This window comes from Cydia splendana, chromosome 8, assembly GCF_910591565.1.
Source record: "Cydia splendana chromosome 8, ilCydSple1.2, whole genome shotgun sequence".
Taxonomy (NCBI): domain Eukaryota; kingdom Metazoa; phylum Arthropoda; class Insecta; order Lepidoptera; family Tortricidae; genus Cydia; species Cydia splendana.
The window spans coordinates 3,482,887-3,495,019 of record NC_085967.1 but is presented as its reverse complement, the minus strand read 5'-3'; the positions used below and the strand labels follow the sequence as shown (position 1 = coordinate 3,495,019).

At 38.8% G+C, this 12,133-nt stretch overlaps 1 protein-coding gene across 4 annotated transcripts in view; it reads right to left on the bottom strand.

The window, feature by feature from the left end:
• Positions 1-12,133, bottom strand: part of LOC134792698 (uncharacterized) — a 603,576-nt gene that overhangs the window by 402,581 nt on the left and 188,862 nt on the right. For all 4 annotated transcript variants that reach the window (XM_063763987.1, XM_063763986.1, XM_063763989.1 and 1 more), the window contains exon 3: positions 8,266-8,376. In XM_063763987.1, the coding sequence (XP_063620057.1) occupies positions 8,266-8,376 (111 nt within the window). The remainder of the gene's footprint in view (positions 1-8,265; positions 8,377-12,133) is intronic.

Genomic DNA, 12,133 nt, shown 5'->3' with positions numbered 1-12,133 from the left:
AACCATACCCAGTAGGGACAGTAAAGATCTTGTCTCAGTAATAAGGGTCATCTGATGGCGCCGCGTGTAATTGAATCCCCCAAGTTTGATTAGTTGGATGCGTAACGATTATTGCCCTACTGTTCTTTGTCAAGATTATGGTTTAGTGGTGTCTGGGGATGTTTGGTAATTAAAGGCAGGTATGAAATTAAGGCTTATATGAGAATGACAACTATATTTCATATAGTGTGTGCGTGGGCGAGGTCACATAATGTGATCCAGAAACTACTTATTATGATGCTTTAAGAAACATTATGTCTAAGAGATGAAAATTTTACTTATTTGGGAATTTCATATGATTCGCGTTAAGGGGCCCACTGATTAACAGTCCGCCGGACGGTATCGGCCTGTCAGTTGTTCGGAACTGTCAAAGTTTTGTTCTAACTGACAGGCCGATACCGTCCGGCGGACTGTTAATCAGTGGGCCCCTTTAGACCGGGCCGTGTCCGGGCCGGAGCTTCCGGAACTTACTTTTCTATGACATGACAGGAGATCACGTGATGCTTTCCATAGAAAACGATGCGCCGGAAGCTCCGGGCCGGACACGGCCCGGTCTAACGTGAGTCATCATTTATGCTTCTTCAACTACAACTACATACATCTACAACAGATATATTTGAGTATTCAGAGTCTGTCATTCGGATATTCCTACTTCTGGTTTGTAAGTTTATAAATTTAGATTTTTAGTAAAATGCACACTTAGATCCTTTTCATGACCCCATTGCCAATATTACTACGCCATGTTGCTTATTGCTACGCAATATAATTTTTTTATTTAATCTCTCGATATTTATTTGCATATTGGGTGACATTTTTAAAACACACACGACGATGTAAATTTTTAAAATCCACTATAGTCGTCCTAATTATCTAGGTATCTATGTGATCGTTAATTCTTCAAGACTGCCGTTCAGACACCAAGACCAATAAATGATTAATAACCATTTCAAACCACTTCAACTGCTCACTCGATCAAACAGGCAACTATAAAACTAAAATACAAGAGCATTCCGCCTGCATTTCCATTCCGCAGAAGGCAGTAACAGGCATGCTTACACTGCAAACGGCAATCGTTTTATATTGAGAATAGTTGAGGTTTTCATACAGAAGGTAGTAACAGGCACGTTTACCCTATTAAAGGAAATCGTTTTAAATTGAGAATGCAGTATTTTAGTTCGGAGTTTCATTAGAGTTGGTGCAAGTTGCCGGCGGGTCCGTCTCGGCAAACAGAGTGTTCGCAAACTATACACTATGAAAAACCAGTATAAAATTGAGCTTCGATTAAATCTCATATACTTATAATTATATTCCTCTATTGTCTATTTTATGTATTTCTTACCTATATAATAATAAATATTGATTCGACGATCATTGTCCCGATAGTCGTTTCAGTAAACGGTCTAATAGCGAAGAGTCTCGACCAACACCTTGAGAGACTCTCGCTAGGTGATTGGATCAAGGGTCAGATGCAGAAGGCGGTGATCTTGGACACGGCGCGGATAGTCTGCCGGTTCCTCTCTCTGCAGCCCTGACCACCGGTAGCTTGGGCCTTGCCCCGCTGCTGGCGGCACCCTAGGTTAGGTTTTTTATAATGTGTTTTTATTCATTTTTATTGTAAGTATTGTAAGTGTTTTTATATTTTACTTTTATATTCATATTATAAATAACCTAACTTAAGATGAGAAATAAATAAATAAAGAAATATTATGCGACAATCTTACACAAGACGATCAACAACACGACGACAACAACGAACAATCTTAGACCTGGCTCTGTTGTGGGTGCTAGATGACGATATGTGGCATTATCAACCAAAAGGGTACTTATTAACTGTCGGTTGTCAATAAGGCGCTATTTCCATATAGCTTCAATTTGAAATCAACCTTATCGAATCATACGTCATATCGTTGAATACGTCAGATAAAGACAAATACTTAAATGCACAGAAACTTTCATAACTCAGGAACAAATATCAGTACTCATATTTGAACCCGGGACCTCCTTCTTCGTAGGCTAACTATCGACTAGGCTAGGCGGCTGAAGACAGAAGACTTTGTGAATCGCGTAGCCGGACATTGAGACAAGAAGATGCGTCAGTTGCGGACAGACGGGCGGTTATAAGCTCTTTCGTACAAGTGACCGTATTAACGATGCAGTTGACGGTCTATGTTTGAATTTCAGCTACAAACGGACAGTATTTGTTATGATTTCTTGAGCAATTCAGGTTTGGTTTTGCTATAATATATGAACTGTCCTCTTAGACATTTTATTGTCATTCTATCAACAAAATAACGAAAAAAAATCATTTACTTATGAGACAGTAATGTTTCCTGTTTTTTACAGGTACTAAGTGTTTAAAGAAGGCATGTTGTCTGTACTGTATGCTGGAATACTGAAAGTGATGTATTAACATGCAAATTGCAAAGTAAGTATGCAAATAAGAAAGCTAACAAAGGCTAAATGAAGACAAAATCCGATACATTGACCGTATAAAACTAAGTGCTCAAATAACATAATCATCGAACGATGTTGTTGCTGCTGTGTGGCATGCAATAAATCTTTCGATTTAATAAAAAATATATAGTTAAACCATTTATTAAAAACCCGTTTTTAATTATTTTTTATATCATGACAGTCGCCAATAAGTCGATGGGGCCCGCCTGGATCTATATCGTTTCCTATTTTTTTCTTATTTTTGCCATAATGATCATTTGTCCAAACGCTCATTTTTCCTAATTATGATTCTCTTAATCATATGGGTTTAACAAGCTATTTGAGGATAAAAGACCCGGCCGAAATGAACACAGCGGCTTATGGACGCCTGCAAGTCCAGTGATGTCAAAGTGCGGGCAACTTCGCGTTTCTTCATTGGTAGATATGTACCTATAACTAAAAGTTGGCGATAGGTCAAGGGACAAATTCAGAACCGTCTCAACCAACACAGCTTCCCAGCTACAAACACAAGTTGAAACAAAGTATCTTCCAAAAATCCCAACAATGTCAGCATCAGCCAATAAACGCGCTAAATTACCTCGTCTAATTAAAGCACAACAAAGCAAACACAAATCACAGAGGAAATATGCAGACAAATTCCACCAGAGTAATAGACAGACGCAAAAAGAAGACCAATCAATTTTACGCGGCAATCGAGGGTATTCCCCCAGGGGTGTGTCGGGATAGGGATAAATGACGCATTGTGTGAAGTTGTGTCCTGGTTTTGCACAAATAGTGGAAAAACAACACTATGGAAATCGCGAGTTTCAGAAGAGAAACGACAGGTACTAGACTGTTTACTCCAAATTTTTTTAATACTTACCACGTCGGTGGCAAACAAGCATAGGTATGTTTTTTTCTGGCTCTGGGTTCAAACGACAGACTGGACGAAATCGTTGTCAAGCAAACTGTGTGCTTTGCTGTCACTTTTGTATTAAATGGAGAAAAAAAAACACTAGACCTTACTTTATGGAATTCATGAAAATCTATGCTAGAGATGAGATTTTTGAAGTGAAAACTTCTTTAGCGGCGCTGAGCACTTTTTGAGGTGGGGAAAAAATGATAAACTCGGGACAGCGTAACGCGTAACGCGAAGGCGTCTCTCCTCTCTTTCTACCGCACGGCGAAAATGTATGCCTGAGCCGGCTGTTTGATGTAGGCGGCGCAGGGCGCTTGCGTGACTTATGTCATGTGTGACGGACAATGTTATTCACCAAAGAACTTTAGTCATAACGTATCATAATCAGGTCAATTATTTAAAACTGGACTTTTATATTAAGCAATATAGCTCAATGTTCTAATCTTGTACGGGCTGAAATACGAGGATCTCACAGTTACATTCTAACTTTATATCACTCCAATATAATTCAATAATTCAATAAAGTCTCATCTTGATGAAATCGCTAATAAAAGTGAACTCTAGTAGTGGTGAATAAAACTCAAAATATCATGACCAAATATATTTAGATGCGAGGTCTGCAAGGTAACTTAACAATTTCTATTCGAATTTTAAACAATTAACGCTACAAATTTAAGTTCACTGGCCAGCAATTTCGGAACTAAAGTTTTTCAATAGAAAGGAAGATGGGTCAATTATACATAGTGCTGCAAACATTTTGGACTGTCGGCACTCCCGGAGTGCAACCCGTTGTTTTTTTTTTCTCTAGAAGTCTACAAATGCTCCACGCGTGCACCTGTGATAGATCTAAGATAATGCGACTTATTGAAAAACACGTTGTTAAGAGGCCCACTGATTACCAGTCCGCCGGACGATATCAGCCTATCAGTTAATCGCAAAAGGCCACACACAAACAGTTCTCGTTCAGGTTTCGGCCTGACGGCTTACACGAACTGATAGTGTGTGGCCGCTTGACGATTCTGGTCAGTGCCGACAGATATCGGCCGGACAGTCTGTGGTCTTGGGGCGAAAACTGACGACTCTCAACTGCTAGTGTGTAGTCGCAGAGGTGGCAGCAGGCCATTGCCTGCAGGCAATAATCGCTTATGTGTGTGTTGACGTTATTGGTCTAGGACGGCAGGCCGCCCGATAAGACCAGAGACTGCAGGATTGGTAATCAGTAATGACCGATAGCATACCACAAACAATCCAAGAGACAAAGTTATGAATCAATGACAGTTCGGTAAAATTACCTCCAAACGTGGAAATTGTTACCAATTTCATTAGTATTCAATTGATCTGCGAGTAATAAACTGGAGTGTCGATCTAACATGATTATTAAACTAGGTACCCCTAGAGAACCATAGGTTTATCTTCAATAGCAGAACTCATATGAAGCGAAAATACTCGGAGCAAAAATACCAGCCGGTCTGCATTCCGCATTGTTTTTTGGCAGGTGTATTCGCAGGCTCATGGGTTCAATTCTAAAATGTTTAAAAATATCGTGACATTGACAACTTTGTGACACGCTCACCATACGAGTATAACGATCGTTCGTACTTCGTACTGTGCGTGCAGCTGCCAAGGAAAAAAGAGGAGCACGGAGCTTGAGAATTGAAAGAGAGAGGAAAATCGGGGTGTCGCCATTATGGCAGTGCATACCCTTTTGTTTTTATATGATGACTATAGGAGGAGAAAAAAATCGCCCGATGGTAAGCAATTAGACCCATAGACAGTATAGACATAGACACCTACACAAGAGGAGTTGGAAGTGCGCTGCCGGAATTTAAAATCCCATCTTATCCATAGCACGCTCTTTTCTGGAAGGTCGTATCGGTCCCCAAGGAACTCTTGTGCATCATCATGGCTGTGTTCCTGCTCCGCTTGCCCGGCTGCATTTTAAAAGAGCCCGCGGCCCGGTTTTGCAACCTAAACCCAATATTTTTTTTAGGAATGCTACTGTCATCAACTAAACGGACAACTATGAGAATCATGTCATCATTTCTGTAGAAGACTAAAATACTCGTAATACAAAGCCGGTCGTCGCTGAATTTCTTTAACGGTTTTAAGATGACTAGCTCAACCTAACACAACCTGACAAATTGCTAACGTTTCCATTTATCCATGTCACCATCTGTTACTTGCACAAGTCGAATCGACTCTTAGGCCAATACATGGCAGGTCGGATTATTTCGTTTTTGGGGTGCTCGGTGGAAAATGTGTTGAATTTCACGAACCCTTTTAATTGAACATTGATTGCGCGGGAAGGCATTCGATATTTTATGACGATTATTGGCATCCATTACACTGTGGTGTAACTTGAAACATGTTTCGAGAGTTTAATTTAATTTTAAATTAATTATGGTTATCCATAGACACAAGTAAATTATTCTAAACTAACCCAGCTCACCAAAGTGGTGCCTCTGGAATGGTGCCAAGGATCAGGCGGCGTTGCCCCTTTGCACCGCCAAACTTAAACGCTGGGCAAAGAAAGAGCCGGCTCTGTGGTCCCCTGAGACACCTAAATATTAGTCGGACCGACACTTCTTTCATGAATTTGTTTGTGTCAGTCTTATTTTAACTAGCAAACTTTATAGATAAATACTTGTTAATAATCTGTAAATTTTGCTACCTATAGTAGGTAAATGCGGTAAGGCATAGGTACTAAAATACCATACGTATTTTCACAGAAGGAGGTTGTATGCAACGCGAACGAAGAACAAAGACGGGAACGAGTTAAACCTTCGAGCAACACGTATTAAGAGTCAGCATTCGCATTATTTCCCCTCTCCCGAGGTACAAGATCAACTGTGCATGCAATTAGCGCGGTGCGTGTTGTGACTCATCCGTACACAATAAAGAGATCGAGGTGTGCAAGATTTGTCTATGACGTGTGTCATTTTCTATGTATTTGTGTCATCATTACAGATTGGATTTTGTATGTAGTGAGTAAGAAGTGCGACTGTGTGCAGGTTTCCCCCCGCAATAAATGGCAGAACGATTAGTACCTACGGCAAGATATCACTTGGGCTCCTCCCTTCCGAAGTGTCGGAAGCCGGTGTTGCTCGAAGAGTTAAGCATACTTTAAAATTGTATGACCCTTATGTACAATTTCTGATTATATTTATATGTATTGTTATAAATATATAGTTACCCCAAGATCCTATAAATTGTCGGAGGTATGTCGGCAATTCGTCTGTTTCAGGGTCCGATTAAACCTTCGCGGGGGAGCTTAATTAACAGAAGCCAAATATTGACATCTGTTAAGGCCAAGACTGAGTTTTAGCTTATTACTTAAGTTTATTTTTTGTTGTAGATTCTAATTGTCTACATATGTGTAAGTTGCAGGAAGTTTGCTAAATTGTCGAAAAGTTTATATTTTTAAGAACATTTAGGAAATTTTCAAGACCATGTCACGTGGTTTTGATTTTGTAATTTTGGAATCTTCATCGACTCAATCAGTTATTATTATAAAAATATAACGAGCACTGTTTAAAAACGTTACCAACAGATAGCTTTTTTTACGGCGTGACTATGATAGGCATACATTGGTCATTGACAAAGTAATTTAATTACTTATCACTCAATACGGCCACTCTTTATACCCCCAATAACAGCTTTATATTTTGTTATATAATTTAAGGCATGAAATTAAAATTTGGAAATCTATTGTCTACTCCCGAAAATTCAATTTGTCCAACTCCTTCTCTGGTGCTTTTGTCGTTCATTAATGCAAAAGTAAATAAGTTAAAAACAGTCCTCGGTTTTCCAATGCACTACTTCGCCTTAACGAAGCAGGTATCCATAGAAATAAAACAGCCATTGTGAAGCCTCCTTATAATTGTTTCAATCTCCGAGGTAATATTTAACTAAAGATTATTCCCCCAAGATCCAGTGGGGCAAACGAAAAATTCAATCAAAACCTTCGGGCTTCGTTTTAACCCTTCCATCAATGACAATATCCTGTAAACTAGGTGACAGGTTAATTTTACATAGCTTTTGAAATTTAAACCCTATTTCAGAGAAGTTAAATAGCATTTTGAACGTGCTTAGTTGCTATTATTATTGGGAAATAGACGGAATTTGAGCACGTTTTCGGTGTAAATCAATTTCAATTCGTAAAACATGGAATTTATAAAATTAATTGATTGCAGGAGCAGTTGTGATACGCAAAATACTTAATTAATTAAAAAACATTTGTAAAAATATTATAATAGAACCTGTTAATTTTCAAGCTATAATTGGAATATCAATGTTTCTTTTATTTTGTAATGTAATGAGTAGGTACCTAAGGATTTTTGGGAATTCAGTCAGGAATCGTAGGCGCATCCTGTTAGAGAGAACCTATTGGATCCTTTAATCGTGGATGATGAGGGCAAAACTTACCCGATTTCGGCGAATAAGCGCCTTACTTAGGCCAATTATTTATTCTGTGCTTAGGCATCAAAAATAATGAACGGTAAGTTAAAATAAACACCAAATGGGGTAACTCACGTACGAAATCAAATACGCCACGTATGGCGTCGCGGCGTACACTCAGTATTATTGTCAATACTCATGATATATTAAATGTACTTAACAAAGTTACGACCAGGGCTCGGAACCGGTTTTTTTTAAATCCCAAAATAGCCCAATATTTTTAATAGTTTTATGCTCTTTCCGTAGGACTGAATCATGTAGGTAACGACTTCCTATCATTAGATTGACCCATCAGAAATGAAATAATAAACCAAAGAACGAAAAATAACGTAATAATACCGGTATTTTTTGTATGAAGAAAAAACCGGTTCCGAGCCTTGGTTACGATGAAATTTTTAAAAGATTCTAGCACGTACCTTGATAAGTTTATTCTGGAGCTTGGTGACGGTCATCCGTTCGCGCTGCGTCCGCGACTTTTCCTCTTCCAGCTGGCCCTCCAGCTGTTTAATCCGCCTTTCCAGCAGTTCCTGAAACAATCAAAATGAAAATCAAAATCTTGGCATATACAGTTATGAATGTCAAAAACTACCACAGGTTCTAAACTACACTACAGCCCCGAGAAGATACCGCAAGAAACCCGGTGGGACTCATTTTAGTGAACATTATTTCTAACTTAACTTCATAATTATGAACGTCTGTTCATTTAAGCTCAGAATAAATTTAAAAGTGGAAAAATGACTGCCTTGGCTTAGGTAAGTGTAACGCTCTAATGGTAGATGTCGCTAGGGTCTTGTGGCTCAGTTGGCAGGGCGCTGGAGTATCGATTCGGAGGCCGCGAGTTCAAGTCTCACTCAAGGCAGTAATTTTTCCACTTTAAAATTTATTCTAAGCTTAATAGCATCGTTCGCTTGTTAAAAAAATCTATTCATTTATTTTAAATTAGTTATTGTATTAAAAATAAATAAATAGTTATATATTAAGCCGTGTGGAATAAAAAATAACTAACATTGTTAAGTCTTATTGGCGGGACTTTAACATCAACCAGGATCGCAGTAAAAAACGCTAACTTAAAGAAAAGCTAAGAAAAGAAAACACAGAGCGTTCACCATTGAGCCCGTTTACTCACAAAATTGCTCATTAAAAGACGCCATTTTGTTTTTTTATTGTTTCTCCCTGGGCGAAAAGCATAAAACGCAAAAAAACAGTAGGTATGGAAAAGTAAATATAATTAAATTGATTATACATTTAATTTCAATTCTTACTTATTTATTGCCCATATTGTGTAAAAAGTGATGTCGTAAAATTCAGCCGTTTTTCCAAAGTGACGTCACGGACGGCCGACTGCCTCTGAAATTCTAAGATCGGCGACGAAAGGAAATAACGACCGCCGACAGCAACCAACAACAATTATACACAATCCGTTGAACGGCAAGTACGCAATTGTGCTGTAATTCATTTTAAAATTAGAAAAAAGAAATTGTACATATGATTGAATAACAAATCTTCATGAAAAATCCACTTAGGCATCCCTGCATTACCTAGAAAAGAGCCTAGGCCTCAATAGTCCAGTCCCATTAAAATTGGTTCTACTGTAATTTTCTCCCCCCAAAGCAGTAACTTACGCGAATTTTCTTGATCTCAAAATTAACGACTGGGCCATAATTAGGAGTTTGAAAGGCCATTCCCTGGCTTAATGTCCTGGCTGCATTTATTCGCCGATTTATTGTTTTAGCCTCTTTCATATTAAAATGCGCAAGGTTGACCTCTTTTTTAGGGTTCCGTACCCAAAGGGTAAAACGGGACCCTATTACTAAGACTCCGCTGTCCGTCCGTCCGTCCGTCTGTCACCAGGCTGTATCTCTGTTGCCGCTATAACAATTAACAAATACTAAAAACAGAATAAAATAAAGATTTTAGTGGGGCTCCCATACAACAAACGTGATTTTTGACCGAAGTTAAGCAACGTCGGGCGGGGTCAGTACTTGGATGGGTGACCGTTTTTATAGATAATGGTACGGAACCCTTCGTGTGCGAGTCCGACTCGCACTTGGCCGGTTTTTAAGGTTAAATATACCTAGGTACTCGTAAACTACGACAAGTGATATTATAGTATGGTATGTTTACGATTATCATTGCGATAATAATATCACCAGTAGACAAGAAAATTTGCTCATTGCAAATAAAAATAAACAAAAATCGGCATTGTTTCGGTACTAAATACAAGCATGATATTTCATCTTCAACATCACAGGCCTTTCCGTCTATTGCAGACGATTTTTGCATTCCTGTTTAGACAACGGGTTTGGTGACTGTGGAGGCCGATGCGTGACGGCACGACCTCCCACATTTTTGGCAGAGAAAGCTATGCCACCTGAGGTTCCAGTCCCGGTTTGCTTTCTGCGACACTCTGCTAAAGTATTAAACCAGGCTTGGTCGCATAGCCTTCACCCCTCCACGACACGCTTGCGCCATCCATCACGGTCTTCAGCTAAGGCTTCTCAGGCATGATGGTCGATTTCAAATGCAGACATGTCTCGCTTAACACAGCCTTTAAAGCGCAGCATGATATTTAACACTACAATAAGTCGTATATTATCTCAATCGATTCTCGTGAAAGTCTGTGAGCAAGTTCGATAAATATTTTACGAAAACGATTTTGGATCAAACTTTTAGAAAAAATGTTAAAATGTCAAAGACATGGGATCTTTGACTAACGCTAGTGCCTAATAATTATCATACTATCAAATTATCAACATAAAACGAAATTTACACTGTTTTGAAAGATGCCTTATACAAATAGGCTTCGCCATTACTTGTCCAGCGCCCACCGGATGTGACGTCGTATATCCAGCGCCATTAACCGGAAATGCGACCCCGGCGCCCTCTGTTGTTCCACGGTTGAAATATGCGCGCTTTCATTTACGAGATAATATATTGTCATTTATAATGCTACCTTTATTTGGTATACGTATACATGCTTAAAAGCTTTGTCACAGTATAAAGCGTCAATGGTAGCGGGTGAAATAACGCGCCTAAACTATCTGCCACCCTGGATTACTTTTCCATATAGAGATATATACAGGATGGAACATTTCTAGAGACTGAGCTGAAAGGGTAGTGATACCTAAGTGACAATCGAGTAGGTAATAATCGTAAAGCTGGATTAAAAAGTAAAACAAAATCACTAAAATGAAATATTTTGAATCATTTTGAATGAATGAATGAATGACACATGTCATTAACTTGACTTTAGATGCTCGGATCTACTTGCTAGGGTTGAAACATGCACACTTTTTCTCACTAATGGTTAGAAATATTAACGTGATTAATAAGTGAATACCTAATAAAGAACGTAGCCTAAACAATTCCCCGTTTGCATAAAAGTCCTTCGTTCCACCCGATATAACGCAAACTGCATTCAAACGTGTCGCTTCAATTTAATTATTGTACAAATAGGTAAGTAGGTGTAGGTACATATCTCATTTGGTAAGTATAGCTGAGAATGGCAGATAATTTTGACGCGTATTCTGATTCGCTAATTTTGATACAGTATGTACCTCAAACTGACGTTCACCGCAAAATAGGTAGGTAAGTACTTAAAAAATATTAACATCAATTACTCTTGGTTTATTAAGTTTTCCCTTAGAGCATTTAGTAACTGGAGACGTCATGGCTGTCATTTTCTGTACGAAACAGTCTGCCGATTTTTGCAGGGGGAGGGGACGTCAAATGTATTGCTATTTGTACGTAACGTACAATTAGCCATGTCAGTCCATACAAAAGTTTGCACAATTGTGCAAGTTTTTCGGCAGAGGGGTAAGCTCTTAAAGGCGACTCCAGTTATTAAATGCTCTAAGAGTTTCCCTTATCGTTGTAATTTTTTGCGTTAAAGATTATCATTTTATCGTATCCTATCTGAGAATTAGTTTACAGCTAGTTTTTAGAAAGCGCCTAACGTTTGTGTTCAAGCAATTGGTTGTATCTGCGCTCTAATCAAATGCAAAAACTTATTGAACGTGACTAAATATCTAAAGGCATGAATACATTTAAAAATTGTTAACAAAGCCATCTTTAAATGAGCTCATATTCAAAAAAGGAGGAAGTTATATCGTGTAGCTACACACTAAACTCTATGAACCAAACTTAATCCTACAGTCATCATCATTTCAGCCTATATACGTCCCACTGCTGGGCACAGGCCTCCTCTCATACGCGAGAGGGCTTGGGCTATAGTCCCCACGCTAGCCCAATGCGGATTGGGGACTTCACATACACCTTTGAATT